Source organism: Urocitellus parryii, chromosome 9, assembly GCF_045843805.1.
Source record: "Urocitellus parryii isolate mUroPar1 chromosome 9, mUroPar1.hap1, whole genome shotgun sequence".
In the NCBI taxonomy this organism is placed as follows: domain Eukaryota; kingdom Metazoa; phylum Chordata; class Mammalia; order Rodentia; family Sciuridae; genus Urocitellus; species Urocitellus parryii.
Genome location: NC_135539.1, coordinates 117,529,091 through 117,548,085, shown reverse-complemented (window position 1 = coordinate 117,548,085; position 18,995 = coordinate 117,529,091). Strand labels below are relative to the sequence as shown.

At 43.0% G+C, this 18,995-nt stretch overlaps 1 protein-coding gene across 1 annotated transcript in view; it reads left to right on the top strand.

Moving 5' to 3' along the window:
* Positions 1 to 2,022, top strand: part of Nr5a2 (nuclear receptor subfamily 5 group A member 2) — a 117,777-nt gene extending 115,755 nt beyond the window's left edge. Inside the window, exon 7 of the mRNA XM_026401495.2 lies at positions 1,775 to 2,022. Within this exon, the coding sequence (XP_026257280.2) occupies positions 1,775 to 2,022 (248 nt within the window). The remainder of the gene's footprint in view (positions 1 to 1,774) is intronic.
* The last annotated feature ends 16,973 nt before the right edge of the window (positions 2,023 to 18,995 follow it).

Genomic DNA, 18,995 nt, shown 5'->3' with positions numbered 1-18,995 from the left:
AGGTTTATAAATAGTTTAAGTAATTTAAAGTCATTTTTAAAAATATTTCCTATAAGGTAGGTTGAAAATGCTTTATTAACTGTGAAGTGCCACATATATAAAATATCAAGTGGATAACAACTGAGCTGCCAAGTCTGATGTCACAAGAAGATGCAGAGTTCCTGGTAGTGTGGTGTATGTCTGTTTGCACAACTTAATGATCAAATTTTTTTGCATCTCACTTTGAAATAGATGTGGTACTCAGTTCTCACACTCTGTATCTGTTTCAGCACTGATTACTCACTGTTTCAAATTTAGGTCAGAGAATTGGGGATAGAAAGGAGCATGTTTAATGCACGGTTACAACCCAAACATAAACACCAAAATCATCTTGAACACATTTCAACAGTACACATGGGCTGGGCTTGTAGCTCAGTGGTAGAGCACTTGCCTAGCATGTGTGAAGAACTGGGTTCAATCCTCAGCACCACATAAGAATAACCATAAAGAAAAATAAAGGTATGTGTCCATCTCCATCTAAAAATAAAACAGTAAGCGTAAGGCAGACTTCTTGTATATACATTCAGAACTCACAAACTGTAGATCATGCTCAAAATATTGGATATGTGTTACTAAAGTAACCATTAACTTGGTTTAGTGAGTTTAACCTTTTACTCATACCATTTGGTTGTTTTCTTCAAAATTCTTCTTATTTATTTTTACCCAATTAAAAAGCATCTTTTTACTTTCCGCGCAGGGGTGTATGTAAACACACACACATCTGTGTATTTTTTCCCCAGCGGCTTCTATATACACATTGTAGTAAAGTTGTACAGTTAACATAAATAAACTCCAGGAGAGAAATTCCAACATTCCATTTTCCCTGGCCCATTGTCTCTGTGTATATCTGTAGTCAGTCTGTCTTTTCTGATTCTGTGGTGTTCTCTCTTATTCAGTATTTATAAGGACCTCTAGGGCAGATGTCTTACAACAACTGGATGCTCACCAGGAATTAGGCAGAATGAATCGCCTATGTCCGGCTTCTCCAAAGAGGGACCCCAGGACCAGAAGAAAAATAGAAAAGGACACAATCAGACTTTAGAAACCATGTTCAGGTTAAAGGGCACCAACCAGCCTAGCTTGTATTCTGCCTAAAGGACAAGACTTTCATTTGATAACGATCATTAGTCACTGAGATATATATTTTAGAGAGTTCCCAGTAGCGACTATTCCGTTGGCAGTCAGTGGAGTGTACAGATGGTTCATTAGCATAGGCTAGACAAGTCAAAGGCTTTCAGAATCATTTAGAAAATGTCAAACAGAAACAAGAACCCTGTCACTTTTTATTAGAATTAACTACATCATACCCTGGACACAGATTTCACCTTGGGTCAGAAAAATTAATACAGAATTATATGAATTGTGTAATATACTGGGTTAAGATAGGTCTTTCTCTAGGGACTCATTTGCTGGCAATATATTATGATCCCTCTACTTTAGGAATCCTCAAACCTTTCCTTTTGTAGGATATGAAAAGAGTTGACCTTGCTCAAAATCCACTGGTGTCTAACTGACTTGAGGTATTTGCAGAATTTCAACAAGACCTTCTTCTAAAGCTCTTTTGTGATCATTTTTCCCAGGAAGCTTGGTGAGTCCAGCTCACTGAATATTCAGCAGAGTATAGAGTATGCTTTATTTCAGGGGGAAAATACATCCACTCATTGAACACACTGCTTTGGTAAACGGGGAGTTAGAATGCCATTGAAATGTTGTTTTCTTTGTTTTTAAAATGCAGATGTCAAAAACCTTGAGAACTTCCAGCTGGTAGAAGGTGTTCAGGAACAGGTCAACGCCGCCCTGCTGGACTACACCGTATGCAACTACCCCCAGCAAACAGAGAAGTTCGGACAGCTACTTCTGCGACTACCCGAAATCCGGGCGATCAGCATGCAGGCTGAGGAATACCTCTACTACAAACACCTGAATGGGGATGTGCCCTACAATAACCTTCTCATAGAAATGTTGCATGCAAAAAGAGCCTAAGTTATGACCCCTAAGAGTTCTGCTTCCAGAACACAAAGAGATTTGAGGGGAGGGGAAAGAACAGGAAGAGGAAAAAAAAATACTCTGAACTGCTCCAAGCAACACTAATTAAAAAACTCGGTTAAAGATACTGAATTTAAAAAGGCATAATAATCAAATACTTAATAGCAAATAAATGATGTATCAGGGTATTTGTATTGCAAACTGTGAATCAAAGGCTTCATGTCCCCAAAGGATTCATGTGAAAGACATTGTAATGGAATGGATTTGAACTCACAGATGGATTCCAACACTCTGTCAGAATAAGAATGGACAGAACAATTCTTGTATATTTAAACTGATCTCCACTATGAAGAAATTTAGGAACCAATCTGTGTTATTAATTAGGCTTATACAGTGAGGGATTGAGCTTACAGAATTCCTCCCTGGTGAAGCTGAACTGAAACAATTCTCAAGAATGCATCAGCTGTACCTGCGACAGCCCCTCTTTCTTCCTTGGAAGGCCTCGCACCTTCTGCCCTGTGATCACCAAGTCTGTACAAAGGACCTATGCTCAGCCACGCCCATTAGTAGCTCCACTAAATCATGAATTCCAAATGTCTGTGTCTTAGACCTGCAAACCGATAATAAGAACAATCTATAAATATGTCAGCTTGCCATTTTAAATATGTTCTCAAGTTTGTTTTGTCACGTGTTCATGAGTTTTACAAAGAGCAGGCAGTATCCCTCTTCTATCTTATATACGCATTCATGAATATTAAGGGAAATGACTACAAATTTTTTAAGCAAATGCTCCATAACTAAAGCAAGTTAGATCTTATTTCTGCTACTGTTGCTGAAATGTGGCTTTGGCATTGTTGGACTTCATAAGAGTTTCTGGCTGAAAGGCTTTTTAGGCTACATCTGCCCTTTTTAATCATAAAGGTTTGTAGTTCATTTTTTTTTAAAAAAAATACAGCATTAAAAATCTTTTGCTGGAATGTCAAATAGTCACAGTCCTAAGTAGTTGAACATAAAAATTGAAGCATGTCAAGCTATGAAAATGAAAAGGAAGGAGAAGCTGATAGATTGGTTGACCCAAGGTTCATTCTAGTTGCCACTGAGCATCCCCTATCTTGAGATGAGAACGGTAATTTTTGAATGCAGCCTGGAAAAATACAACAGTCATTTAAATCTTCCCCAAAGAGGAAAGGAAGAGAGTGATACTGACCTTTCTAAGTCATAGACCAAAGTCTGCTGTAGAACAAATATTGGAGGACAAAGAATTGCAAACAAACTCTCCAAACAATGCCGTCAGTATTATTAACACTCGATGCCACAGGTATGAAAGTCTTGCCTTATTGCGCGATTCTGGAAGGTAGCTGTGCAGATGTGGATCAACTTTAAAATAAAGTATTAATGCTTTTAAAGTCAGATAAAATATAGTGTTTACATTCTTTAGGTCCTGGGGGTGGGTTGGGCGGGGATCATGATATTACAGAATAACAGAAGCAGTAATTTCTTTAATGTTATTTTTCTGATTCGTAATTATTTTTAACAGGACTTAATTATTATATGTCGTGAGACACTAAAATCAAAAACGGGAATCTCATTTAGACTTTAATTTTTTTGAGATTATCGGCAGCACAATCACTTGTAGAAACTGTAAAAAAATAAAGTATCTCCTAGTCCCTTAATTTTTTTTTTCATAAATGTTTCTGGCTTTTGAATAGTTTATTTATATTGTATATCATAGTTTCAACTGTAGACAATTATGATGCTAATTTATTGTTCTCGGTTTCACCTTTGTATAAGATATAGCCAAGACTGAAGAAACCAAATACATGTGTTTACTGTAGCATGTCTTCAAGTTAATGGGACATAGTTCAGGGACATAGAAGGGTCTTAATGAATTAAAATCATCACTTGCTTAAATGTTTCTGTAAATCTTCCTAATTCTTACTGTAGTTTATTTAATATCTATTGTAAATTATGGGACCTGTAGCTTCCTCTGTTTTCAAGTAAATTTATCAAGGTGGAGTCTTACCCGGTTTTCCTTTCAAGCATTGTAAGTCGTATACCAAAGATATTAGTTATGACTTCAGCGTGTACAAAGAGAATTATTTTATTACTTTTATTAATCACCTTTAATGCCCGCCCACCCGAAGGGAACAGGCTTGCAAAGCCCAGCCTCGACTTGTGCCGTGTCTGTCACCTGTGTTATCTTCATGGCCCAAAGAGCAGTGAAGAGTTGCAGGTCAGAGCTCACAGCCAAAGCACCCCAGAGCTCGGCAGCATCACTGCTACCCCCATTCCAAACCAAGTCAGAAGACACGTGGAGGGGCACAGTGGTGTGGACAGTCAGGAAATGTTCTATCCCTTGTGTGTGTGTGTGTGTGTGACAAATAGGGCTGGGGATGTGGCTCAGTGGTCCATGCCCTTGAGTTCAATCCTCCACGCACCACCCACCCCAAAAAAGTCAAATACATTCACTCCTATCATCCGTGTTTCTTCCTACTGAATATGACCCTAAAAAATGTCAAATTTTGGTATGTTGTTAACCGAGTGGATCACACCCTGGGAATGGTTAGAAAGAGACCACACTGCTGGTGACATTGAAGACAGAAGCTGATAAACAAGAAAGCACCACAGCCAAAGTTGGCAGATGCCATTTTTCTGATGTTCATTGTTAACCGGTTTGTAACCAGACATCCATTCAGCCAACTGCCTTATCCATTACAGGACTTATTAGTAGAAGCAGACTCAAATATAAAGGTTTTTGGCTTAGCTTGGTTTATTATAGCTGGTCTGTGTTTGTAAACATGCAACCTGTAGCGTCCTGAATATTTGTGTTACAGATTTTCTGCGGCTGCCTTGGGCTCAAATCCATGCCATGTTTAGAGTGTGGAGTCGGTTACTTGTTGACATTTTCTTACTGTATCGGTGAAATGCATATTGTCATGTCAGTTCTTGCCAGGAATTTCTCAATAAAGTGGAATTTTTTTTTCAGTATTTCAATAAATATTGATATGCCCAGCCTGATAACTTTTAAAAGTCTTTATGTTGTCCTTATTCTATTGGGTGCTAAAACTTCTGAGTAATTAACTACTTGATGGGATTGGAATCAATAGAATTTCACAAGAGGAATTACTTTCCTTCTCTAGGCATTTTTGATAGTCATCTGATGCCCTGCTTTGGATATCTGAAGCATTAAAGTAATCATAATCCATGCATCACAGTTCCACAGAGGAAATGAAGCATTTGTGTCACTGTTAAAACTGATTGGTGGAAAAAAAATTTATTTATTTACTTACTTATTTTTTTGTGGTGCTGGGGATTGAACCTAGTGCCTTGTGCATGTGAGGCAAGGACTCTTCCAACTGAGCTACACCCCCAGCCCCTAAAATCTTAATAGTATCTAACTTTTTCTAATAACTCCTGCACGCTTTATTGATTCCCTTGATCCTCAGAACAACTTCATTTAGTTACATCCTCATCTTATGATCTTGCATTATGAGATGCACTAGTCAGAGAAGGAGCAGGGATTTGATCTTTGGTTTATGCCGTGCTGGGGATCAAACACAGGGCCTCATACGTGCTGGGCAAGTGCTCTACCACTGAGCCACACCCCAGCCCAGGAGCAGAGCTTCAAACCCAGGCACTTTGACCCCAGGATCAGCACACGTAAACATCATGCTATTCTGTCTCCAAAACAGGATGATACGTAGGAAAAGATACTAGAGAAAATCAGGCATCCGGTTCAATGAAGTATACAAAAATATCAAGTACTCAGGTATAGAAAAGCTTTCATATTCTCCATAGTTGAACCATGGAAGGTAGGATGCCCATGTTCTAGAAATCAGCCTCCTTCAATACCATTGAGTATTCGGAGATGTCTTTGTGTTTTGTTTTGTTTTGTCTTGAGATGGGGTCTTGCTAAGTTGCTGAGAGCCTACAACTTGCCATCCTCCTGCCTCAGCCTTCCAAGTTGCTGAGATTACTGGTGTGCACCACCACATGCAGCTTGGAGATGTTTAAAGCAACAAAGTAACTAATGAATCCATTTGGGAAATAAATAAAACTTATACTATAAAATAACAAAAGAGGGGCTGGGGCTGGGGCTGAGCAGTAGCACGATTGCCTGGCATGTGTGAGGTATTGGGCTCGATTTTCAGCACCGCATATAAATAAAGGTCTATCAACAACTAAAAGAAATACTAAAAAAAAGCAAGAGTCATCAAACAATAATGCTTATGAGTCCAGCCCCTCCCGATTAGCCCCCACCCTTCTCATCCTCTCTGGTGGCTACGATGCTCAGGAGGCACAAGTCCTTTCCAAGCAAATCCTAATTTTTTCTTAGGATCCTTCAAAAAGACACCTAGGAGTCAGACTCAACACACTGCACCTGGGGATTTTAAGTGCAAAACTGAGATTTTTAGGTAACAAAGAGCAACCTCCAAACCCATCTCCCTTGTCCACCTCTAGGAAAAACTTTTTCAAAATTATTCTTGCTGACATCCCATGAAATATGAAAATACATGTTCATATTTAATTGGACTATAATTTTCATACAGAAAAGTGTATACTTTGATACATTTTTACACACGTATACATCCAGGTAATCAACACACAATTGAAGCAAGATGAAAAACATGAACTTTAAAAAAAATTTTTTTAAGTAGTTATATACATTTTTCTCCCAGCCCTCTCCTGGATGCTGGCAGGGGTCATTGTGATGAGAGCCGAGGCAGCCCTCCTTCCCTCACTGAGAATAACATGCACCAAGTTGCTAAATCCATCAGCATGAGCAGCCTCTAAGGATAAAAAGGGGGGGGCTCGTGCTGATGTGCATTTGATTGTTATATTTGATATTCAAAATAACTTTGCGGAGGTTTATACCTTTAACTAAGTTTGACATTCGGTTTGAAGCCATCTCTGATGTATATTTTTATGAGAAACATGTGCAGTCTCTGTTCAACATAACGCAGGTCAGAATGCTGCAGTACTTAGTGATTTTGACATTTCCCTGGAATAATAAAGACCAATTTTCCTTAACGCTGAACAGGAAGTGTATAGTTTAGTCACTCAAAATAAATACTCTTGCAATACTTTAACTGTTTCACATAGGCATTTGTTTTATGTTAAGTTAGGAATTAATAATTCAGTGACTGATGTCAGGCTGTGATTGTGGTTTTGTTTGTAGAAAGGCTTTGCATGTTGCTAGGAGAGAGGGGAAGGGGAAAGGGGGGTGTAATTAGACTAATTGCTGAGTATCCCTGAAGTAAGTTTGAAACTAAACTATCAAGAAACCAGGAGGCTGCAGAGCGCTGGGCCTCCGCGCCCCGCTCCAGCCAGCGCAGATCAGGCCTCAGGCTGCACCAGGAGGTTTTGTGGACTCTAGGCCAGCCTGCCTGGGACACTGCCTCAGACCTGAGACTGTCCTGGGGACCTGTTAGTCACAAAGAGCCCAGGAGGGACGGGAGACCATGTGTAGACACCTCGTTGGTGTCTTAACTTTTCAACTTTATGGAGGTAGCCATGCCCATCAGCCAACAGCAGTTCCCCGTCCTTGGTGTCCTTGAGGATGGAGCTGTCTGGGCCAGAGCCTTCCAGCTCTCTAGTAACAGGAATCGAAACCCCTCTGGAGTCCCCGCCACCATAGGCCTCTCCTGCTCAGGCCCGTCCTAGCTTTCCTTCCTACACCTCTCCCTCATTCCACATGGCCTCAGTCTCCAAATCCCACAGCTCCTTTTCTTATTTCTTTCCAACCAGTGCCTGCCTGCCTTCCTGTGGCTTTAGATCAGGTGCTTGGCCTTTCCGGCCTGAACTTCAGCAGCAGCCCGAAGGCTAGACCCCTTCTATCCAATTCAACCCACTCCAAGCCTCACTCTAATCCTTTGACCCAGAGCAGTCTTCCCAGCTGAGAGTTGATATCATTCCTTCGCTGATCGTCCAAGGATGCTTACCATCTGTAGGAAAAAAGTCCGCGGAACCTTCCTGACACAGCCTCTACCTGCTTTCCCAGCCTCCCTCTCCAGCCTCCCCACACCACCTGCTGTTGTGCAGCAGTCACACCAAACAACCTGCTGCCCTGCGCCTTTTGGCCTCTCTGTACCCACTCATGCTCAAAGAGACCTTCCTGACTGCCCTTCCCCATCCAGTCCAGTACATCCCCACCTCCTGGGTCTCAGATTTCTGGTGGGTTGTTTTGTTGTTGTTGTTGTTGTTGTTGTTTAGTTTTTTGAGACAGAGCCTCACTAAGTTGCTGAGGCTCGCCTCAAACTTGTGACCCTCCCGCCTCAGCCCCCTGACTAGCTAGAATCACAAGTGTGCGCCACCGCATAGGGCTGTCTGATGTGACTGTGCTCTAGTCTCATCGTGTCATTTCCCAGGATTGTCCCTCTACACGGTGAGCATAAGGGCAAGGACAATGACTCCGTTGTTTCTAAGCCATTGATTCTGTGCTGGCACGCAGCGGGACCAGCACATGGTTTCCACAGAACGTATTCAAGTTTCCTGAATGAGAGCATAGGGTTTTTCATCACTCAACAAAATACATGAGATAGTCAGCTTTCAAAGAAAAAGGTTTATTTTGGCTCACACGCTTGGAGGTTCCAGTCTTTGATCAATTGGCTCCACTGTTTGGGGGCCTGGGATGAGGCAAAATCATGGCAGGAGCATGTGGAGAAGAAAACCACTCACCTCCTGGCCAGGGAACAAAAGAGAAAGGAGGAGGAGGCGGCCCACAATCTCCCCCTGGGGGCGTGGACCCATGACCTAAGGTCCTCGCACAAGGCCCCACCTCTAAAGCTCCCATCACTTGGATAATGCCACCCGACAGTGCCACCAGAGGGCCAAACCTTCAAGACATGGGCCTTCTGGGCATATGCAAGATCCAAACAATAGCACCCCTTTTTCATCTCTTGACCGTGACAAGAGACATCTTAGTGGGCCCACCTTGGGATGATCCAGTGTCCTTCCAGTTTGCTTATCCACCCAAGTCCAGAAACACAACTTATTTCATGTTCCTCAGGAGTGATCCACATGTAGGACTGCAAGTCAGTGCCCACCCTAAGCATGTTGTCAACCCAAATAATAACCACCAAGAATGGCTTTGCTCTGTTGATACAAGGTGCTCGGCATTGCTGCTGACCATCTGAAGAAAGAGCTACAAATGGGATTCGAACTGTGCTTTGTGATCCCAGAAAGTCGAACCTATGGGAGGAAGACAGGTAGATACCGTCGTGGAAGAGATTTTAACACATGTGGAGGGGGGAAAATGTCTAACCCTCAAAGCGATCCCATGGAACCAACTCTATCAGAGGAAGTGACCTCCCAGCGACTGTTCCACCCCAGGCTGGCCTGGACAGCCCTGCTGGGGGACTCCTGCACAGGAGGGCTGGGTCATCATTAGCAATCCTCCAACACTGATAGTCCACAGCTCCAACATGGGCAGCCAAACACACTGGCCTGAAACTTCAAGAAAGATCTCTCCCCTCACACGTCTTCTTTCTGGAAGAAAACTACACCTGCACCTTTGAAATTTTCTAGAATCGTGAGATACCAAGAGGCAGGATCCAGCCAACTCCAGAGATTTAAATGTATATATAAAAATGGATTTACAATGCTTGTATCAGTATTCGTTTATGATACAGGAGAGAAATCACAACCTGTCAAACATGTTAAACCAATTCATCCCTACAATAGTTAATGTTCCGAAAAAGAAAATGTCTACTTTTTGAAAAGTTGAATTCGACATTCAAAATTCCTTCTCGGTGGGTCAAGGTGTGTTGCACAGTGGAAGAGAACTTGCTTAGCAAGCAGGAGGCCCTGGGTTCCAACCCCAAAACCACAAAGCAAACAAACAAAAACTGCTTCTCCAGCATCTGCTGGGCAGTGGAAGACGGCTCATGGCCCTGGTTTCCCTACCTGGACCTTCTCGGTGAGGGTCAAGAATGCCCCGTGGTTGATGAGGTCATACAGGAACGTTGCTGAGACCTTTCTCCCAGCCCCTACTCATGGTTCTGTCAACCGTCTGACAGAAGAGAGCAAATTGAAGTTGGAGAACCCCAATATCCACAAAAATGACTTGAACAAAGGCAAAGTAATTTGTTCAGCTCCAATATTTCTCAGTTGAAAAAAGAAATATTAATTGAGCATCTATCAAGCAATGATCTAGTTGAGGAAATAAGAATTGAAGAATGCACCCTGACACACTAAAGATAATTCATGAAAATAGCAAAAGTAATTCTTGTGCTTAATCCTGTGTGCTACATATACTGTGAAATATTGTTATCTCCCCCAAATTTATCCTCTTTTTTTTTCCCCTGGTACATGGCCACCCAATTTAAGTCTACATTTCCCAGTCTTCTTTGCAGCTAGATGTGACCATGTAAGACAGGGTTATGGCCATGGAACGGGAACAGAAATGATAAGCACAACTCCCGCTGGTCTTCTCCAGCTGTGGAGAGAAGCCTCTTCTCTTGCTCTTTGGCTTTTATAGATTCCCTGTCTGGCCCCCAGATGTGGACAGTGATCCAGGAGACAGAGGAGCCACCTTATGGAAGTGAGTGACCTGGTGCAGCAGTGTCCATGGACCCATCCTCAGGTGGGAGATAAATAAAGTGTTCTCTTGTTTGAGGGTCTATATTTGAGTCACCGTATTTGAAGGTGTCTTTGTTTCACAAGCGCACCGTTCACCCTAATGTACAAACATGATTTCATGTCATCGTCACGACAATCCCTTCATATGACCAAGGAAACTGAAGTACGCAGAGGTTACATGGGTTGCCCTAAATCCTATCACAGGTGAGTGATTGAGCAATGGTTCAAAACAAGGTCTTGAGCCAGAGCCCAGGCTCTCACCACTGAACCACAGTGCCTTCCTGGAAGCACACACCAATGTCTGCCGCAGGCTCGATGCTCACTCATCACCTGAGCATTTTCTTTAGGACTGTAAAGAAAGAGTGGTGGCACTACATGTCTAAACATCATGGCACCAAAAAACCAGGAATGCGCTTGTCCTCAACAAGAACTGGACAAGCCTAGCTATCACCACTGACAGCTGTCAACTGCCCCACCCACCACACGGACGTTCTTTGAGTCTTACATAAATGAGAATTCAGAGTCAGAAACCTTTATTTATACGCCATCTAGACAGAGGCACGGTCATATCACCAATCTTCCCCAAATATGTGTCCTGACCATGTTGTGAACTGGAAGAGCACCACGCGTTTTATTTCATAACCTCAGTTTGATTAGTACTTTCCCTACTTATTTTATCACAAGATCATTTGAGAAATGTCCTACATGCTTTAATTATTGGAGAATATGCAAATCCAAAGCAATGTTTATGAAGAGAGAACATTCTGGGCTTATCATTTCTACTCACATTCCACTGCCACTTGGAACAGTTAGCAAACTGCTCCCTGTTTTAAAATTTTTTTTTGTTCCAAAGATTTCCCCAGAAAAATAAGTTAGGACTCTGAAAAGTTCTGTCCCATAGATGTGGCATGAGCTTCTATAAATAAGAGTGGAAACACATGTTCCATCCCTCTCCCAAGCGTCACTGTAACAGGTTTTATTTCCCCTCTGCTCCTGCTTGTGGCCTTGTGTTATTTGAATGTCAAATGTCCCTTCGACCATTGTGCAGCTGGGATTCCAGCCAAGTTCCCCGGACAATGCATTCATCTCCATCTCCCTTAAAGAAAGAGGCCCAACCTCTTAGAGGTTCTCATCCCCTGACAAGGGCGGGACTCAGTCCCTATGTGGGACTCAGCTGACCACCCACCCACCCACACACCCACTGCCATTGGTGAAAATAAGGATGAGGATGATGATCAATAATAAACCGCCTCTCACGTGCTGAGCACTCATGTCCTTAAATCATTTCTAATTCTCCCAACAACCCTACAAGGACGTAGGATTGTAGTGACGTCACAGATGAGAAAACCATGGCACTGGTACTGAACGTTTCCTCGGGTCATAGCTGGTAAGTGGCAAGGCCAGGAGCAGACCCAGCCAGCTCTGGCCACTCTGCCCAGGCTTCTAACCACAGAGCCATGAATTTTATTTTGTATTAACACAGAACCTACGAAACCAAAATGGAAGAGATGGATTGTTAAGCTCCTCGCCTACTCTTTCATTTCATTGCCTAACTCTTTGAAAAATCTCCCTTTTCTCAACCTTAATCCAAACACTTAAAAAGAAAAGGCAATAAAGCACACTATGGTCATAGGTTTATTTCACACCTTTAAAAACCATCACCTTGGCATAACTAAACTCGAAATAAAAAGAGCCAAGTTCTGCTTTCTGGCTTATACACCTTTCTCTTTATTGGCTTTTACTTTGTTTAAATAAATTCTTTTTTAATTTACTTTATTTAAAGGTGGTGCTGGGAGTCGAACCCAGAGCCTCCCATGTTGGAGGTGAGTGCTCTACCATGGAGCTACATGGCTAATCCCCTCTGTTTTGTGTTCATGTTAAGGGAACTCAAATGAGGACCTGGTGTGTCTTGAATAATGCAGACCCTTATCCAGCCATATTGTGCCTGAACTGCTCTTGGCCAAAGACAATTTTTTGAACAGTGTAGTATCTAAACGTGTGCTGCTTACAAAAACATAGAAGGCTGAAAACTAGGTAAGTATGGAGAGGAAAAGTGGGAACCAGGAGCCAAGGGAGATTCACAGATAAGAAGATAAGGAGACTAGAAGAAAACATCTAAAATGCACCAAGTATGGGCTTCGGGAATGGAGAGATTGAAAAAAAAAAAAAAAAAGTAGGAGGTAAGCTCAAGTTGTTACACTGAAGAATCCCATAAGCTAACATCAACTAGGTGACAAAATGAAATGTTGTTTCTAATATTAACACTGTCATCATATTACCCCATATTACCCCTGGGAAAACTTGGTGACCAAGTTAGGTGTCCTTGTGCTTAGAGTTGTATCAAATGATGGTAATGATGTGCTGCACAATGACGTTTTAACCAAAGACAGACCATATAGCTCGGTGGTTCCGTAGTCTGTCTCACCTAGTGACACATTACAGCCACCTCAGTCTGGCTAAATACGAACTGTGATGTTCGCACAATGATGAAATCGCAGGGGTGCCTTCCTCCGACTCACCCGCCCAGCATGACAGGCCATGTGGCTGGACTTGGATCAACTCTATTGATCCAAGCACCCCAGACCCACCTGTGTTATTTTCATGGGTGCACCTCTCAGATGGTTCTGTGAGAGTCAAAAGAAGGGGTTTTCCACCTACACTTTGATTCACAAGCCACAGAGATGCCAGTTTCCTGTTTTCCAAGCCTTGTTGGAAAACTTTTCCCAAATATAATCTGATAAGCAACAAAACCTCTTAATAAATGCAAGATACACAAGAGGACCCACACGCCAGAGTAGGAGGACACTGCTGAAGTCCTAAGGATGTGACTTCAGGGACACTTGGGATTACAAATGTTTTCACATTTGAACATAATTCAATGGGAATAGGGAACTCCAAAATGTGCTTATTTTGTAATCAGTTAGTAAAATACTCTTTATTAATAATCTAGCCGGGCATAGTGACACACATCTATGATCCCTGCGGTTCAGGAGGCTGAGGCAGGAGGATCAAGAGTTCAAAGCCAGCCTCAGCAAGTTAGCAAGGCCCTAAGCAACTTAGTGAAACCCTGCCTCAAATTTTAAAAAGGACTGGTAATGTGGCTCAGGGGTAAGCACACCTGGGCTCAATCCCTCGTACCAAACAACAACAACAACATTATGGTTCCAAACATGAAAACCTACTCAGCTTTCACAATCTATTCCCATGAATGTCTCTACTGTTTGGAAGTTTTAAGAAGCAATAGTCTTTGCACCTAAAAGTCAAGGGTTAAGATCTTCATGTGCCCTTGCAATTATTACATCACAGACAATTCTGTTCTTACTTAGGTAAGTATTTTGTTGGGTCACTCTTTAATCTGCCAATATAAATGAGAATCTCCTAATTTCTTCAAATGTGCCATAAAAGAAACCATGCTTCTGATATCCCTGTAAGACATATCTTGATGGGGGATAAGCTAAATGGCAAAGAAATTTGTCTTAGGAGTGATGAGAAGTGTCACTCTCCTGGCTAAGGTTCTCACAGTCATGATCCAGAGGCCAAATGCTGGGGCCACGGCAGGATCACAGCACCAACGTTCCCCACTCCCCCAACCCCAACCCCCATGACTAAGAGCATCCAACATAAAATCACCCATGGATTTGTCTTAGGGTGTTCGTTATTTCACATTCAACATGTATTCCTTTGTACCTGGTCTATGTGTTAGACACCACCCCTTCGATCAAGGGCTCAGTCTAGGAAGATTTGACTTTAGTTGATGTCAGGGACCAGCAAACTATGGCCCACATGCCTGATCCAGGAGACCCATGGTTGTAAACTTTTGCTGAAGTTTAAAAACTTCACCCACAAGTTGAAGTGCCATCTACACCTGCCTTCCTGGCATAATTAACTACTCTGACTGCACGTTGCCTGTAAATGTGGCTGCACATCGCCTGTAAAGTCTGAAATACTTTCTGTTTGACTGTCCCAGAAAGTTTGCTGATCCTTGGCTTCAACTCAAAGTTTGGGATCACAGCTGGGTCACTTAAAAAAAAAAAAAAAAAAAAAAAAAAAAAAACTTTTATTTGAAACAACTATCCCATCAGTTCTAAGTAGCTCCAACTGTCTAAAAAGGAAACCTGGGTAAGAGGGAGAATAAACAAAGAGGATAAAGCATAACCAAGAATAAACAAAGAGGATTATTTGAGGCCTTTGCTTGCTGTCTCTGCTTCTTACAGGGAGTCTTCTGTGCATCACACTTACGTTGACAAGGAGAGAAAGATCTATTAACCAGCGGGGCACAGTGGCCCAGCTGCTCGGGAGGCTGAAGCAGGAGGATCACAAGTTCAAGACTAGCCTCAGCAACTTAGCGAGGCTCTAAGCAACTGGGTGAGACCCTGTTTCAAAATAAGAAATAAAGGCTGGGGATATGGTTCTGTGGTTAGGCACCCCTGGGTTCAATCCCCAGTACAAAAAAGGAAAAAGAAAGATCTATTAACTTGACAATGCTGAAGGCTTTTAGCAGCTCTGGTATCTGGATTTACAAAGAAAGATCAGAAGACCTGTAGGTAAGATCAGATGGAATGAACATGGGCTTGAGCCCTTCCTCAATGGCCTTACCTCCATGTGGCCCTGTGTGCTTCCATCCCTGTCTTCATCCGACCAGTACTTACTAAGGAATTACTGTGTGCTCGGCTGTTTGGGGAACTGAGGATCATACAGTGTAGGAGACAAACTGTGATTTATAGAGGGTGAGCTGTAGGGGGAAGAGGCAATAATGGGCAACACCAAGCATGTGCTACAGCAGGTGGTGGGGGGGCCAAGGGCCATAAGGAGACATAAATTGGGGCAAGGAGACTGAAAGTGACCGTGGGCAGGGTGGTAGGAGTGGGATGTGGTCAGGGAAGGGCTCTCTGCCTGTTGGGAGAAACCTGAAGGAAGAGGGAGAAAGCCATTTGCCTATCCGCACAGTTTGCTGCAGGGATGAATACGAACAAAGGCGCTGGGGCAGGTTCTTCGATGACCAGGCTGGAGAAACAGCCAAGGGACACAAAAGTGAATGGGGAGCAAGGGTGCGCAAGGGGATGAAATCCATGGGGGTAAGGGTCCAGGCCACGGAGGCCCTTGAAGACCACAGCAAGGACTTCACTGTCCTTTAGAGTGAGGTGGGAGCCACTAGAGGGCTTGGGACCACAAGGACTGGCACCTGGGTGGAAAAGAGACTGTAGGACATAGGGAAAGAGCAAGAGGTGGTTGCACTGGCTGCAGCAGCACAGGAGGCCATTTGGACCAGAGGGTACCAGGAAGACTGGAAAGGAGCAGACAGGCTCTGGAACATTCCACAGGTGACACCCCGAGAGTCTGCCCATGACTCGGATGTACGGTTTACAGAAAGGTGAGGAGGCGAATTCATTCCTTGTTACACATTGAGTGACATTTCCTCAGCCCTATATAAACCACGGACAAATGTACCTTCAGGAAAATTACACATGAACTTGACAACACAATCTAAGCAAGAGTGCACTTTGTCTTAGAGACGTGACTTCAAGATCAGTTGTCTAGCCCTCTTCCAAATAGATGGCCTTCCGGAAGCCCCTTCTAGAGAAAATTCTGGAACCTCCTGTTACTAGGGACATATTTCATTCATTATGTGGCCCTGTGGCCCTTTTATAAGCAGAAATTTCCTTTATCTGCAATTATATCCAATGTAAATGACAGTTTACATTTTTTATTAAAAAGTCCTCATACTAGGAATATGTCACTCGGGGTAACTTGAAGCTGTGTTCCTGGCCATAGTCACTCATATTTGGCTCAGAATAAACTATTTTCTTATTTCCTTTAAAGTGGAGTTGTTATTTTACATCAACGCCAACATACTCTTTTTTTTTTTTCAGTTAACTTTCACATTGAATAACTAATTCAAACAAAACTTCTTAAAGTGCATTGAGAGTAGCAACACACATACACACACACACACACACACACACACACACACACACACAGGGCCCTCAGGGATGGGCTGGGAGGTGGTAGTGGTGCAGCCCTTGCCTGGTGTGAATGAGGCCTCAGGCTCCGTTGCCAGCACTGCCAATGACCAACTAAATAAAACACCTCTCAATATGAATTTAAAAGTTGCTCCTAAAAATTAGCCTACTAGAGTTTTAATTATGAATAATCAAATATCACGATTTCAGAAAAAGGGTTAAACTCTGGATTACAGAATTAATTATAAAGAAACAAAATGGTCTCACTTTTTCAATTACTCATAGCCATGTTTTTCAAAGCCAAGGAGGACAAGGTCACCTGGAGGGCGAGATCATCTCGGGGACGAGATCACCTGGAGCTCTGTGGAGATGCAGGTTCTGATGAGCAGGTCCAGAGTGGGATCCACAGTCTGCATCTCTCATGAACACCCAGATGGTGTTGCTGGTCCTCCAACCCCGTGTCAACCAGGGGTGACCTATAACTCAGGCTGAGAAAGACTTGGCTAGGAGACCCTTATTAGAACAGATTTAGTAAACAGATAGTAAATAGAACCATTTATTCTAGAACTATTTATTGAGGGTCACGGTATGTTAGAAGCGAGGTTTGAGATGGAATCCAGTCCCTGGTGAGAGGAATCCATCTCCCAGTCTGATGAGGGGAAAATTCCATTCATAATCCATCCTGGCAGCTAAGGGTGCAGGACAGACAGGCTGCTGGGGACCCGAGAGAAGGTGGCGCAGGAGGTGCTGGGTAACTACAGAGACTGCCCTGAAAAATCCATGCGAGTTGCATCTTGAAGTGTAGGTGACAAGGAGGACACAGAGAGAGAACCTGTTCCTGGTGAGAGAACTGCAGGGCCACAGGCAGCTCTGATAGCTCCTAAATCCCTCAGTAATTGCAAATTGTTCAGCAAGACTGGACCGCAAGTGCCTGTGGGGGAGGGTGGAGAAGGAGGCAGAGAGTGGGTAGCCAGGAGGGCCGGGGGCTGGAGCAACTGATGGGACCCTGAAGGATTTTATCTATTTATTCCATATTTTGTATTGGTGCCTGGCAATTCTACACAATGGTGGGATTCACGGATAGGTATTTGCACTTGCATATGATGTCACAATAGCATTTCCCAGTATTTTCCCTTTCTTTCCCCTCCTCTGGGTCCCTTTCCTTTACTACTGATCTCCCTTCGATTTCCATAGGGTCCAGGACCTTGAAGGATTTCAGAAAGAATCCGTTTTCCATCTTGCAGAGACCAGTCTAGCTCTAAAGCTTGAGTATATGAGGAAAGGACAGGGGCCCTCAGTCTCTATTTAATTCAGGATAGGAAACAAACATATTTTTAAACAAACAAGCAGTTCCTATGGACTAGACAGCATCAATAGTATACACAGTAAATAGGACGGAATACAATTCACATATCAATGATTTGCAAAGATTCATCCACAATCACTTGCAAAAAAAAGAAGAGTTTATTCTAACACAATTAATTTACTTTGTGAAATGGTAAGGGTAAATTCAAAATCATGTCTGCCCTAAAAGTCACAAATTTTAAATGGAAAACTAAAATCAAGGAAGACAAAGTCCAGCATGGTGGTACATGCCTGTAATCCCAACAATTTGGGAGCCTGAGACAGGAGGATTGAAAGTTTAAGGCCAAGGGTTGGGGTTGTGGCTCAGCAGTAGAGTGCTTGCCTCACAGGCGTGAGGCACTGGGTTTGATCCTCAGCACATTAAAAAAATAAATAAACTAAAAATATTGTGTCCGTCTACAACTCAAAAAGTATTTTGAAAGAAAGTTTAAGGCCAGCCTCAGTAACTTAGCAAGACCCTGTCTCAAAATTTTAAAAGCTGGGGATGTAGCTCAGTGGTAGAGCATCCCTGGGCTCAATCCCCAATACTAACAAATAAAGTAAAATAAGATCAGAGGCGATGTGGAATGGTAACTTTTTGACTGCTTTCTATGCTGCTAGGTAAAGACAACCTCTGTGAGCAGGCCCCAGGACGGAAGGTGGGGCCGTCTGCAGGTTTCTGTGATCACGGAGCAGGCGCACTGTGGGCTAAATCCTACAAAGCCCCTCAGGTAATTCTGTGCCACCAAAACTGTGCTGATGCGTGTGTTATGGCTTGAATTCCTGTGAATTTCAGTGTCAAGCATTTATATGAGGGTTAATAATTCCGATTTCTCAGACTGAAATCTGCCTCCCAAATTGGAAGTGATAGAAACAAATTCTGCTTCATAAACAGAGAAAAGAATAAAATGAACTGGCAGGAGGACGGTCAATATCCCGAGGCAGTGCAATTTGTCTGCCTCAGACAGGGGCAGCCTTGGGACAGGGAGGCCCAGAGGCTTAATCAGAAACCACTGTGTGGCCTTCGTGTCAAAAAGCCCGGCCACCCTGGGCTTGGGTCCAATAGGGTAAGGATCGTACTGCAGA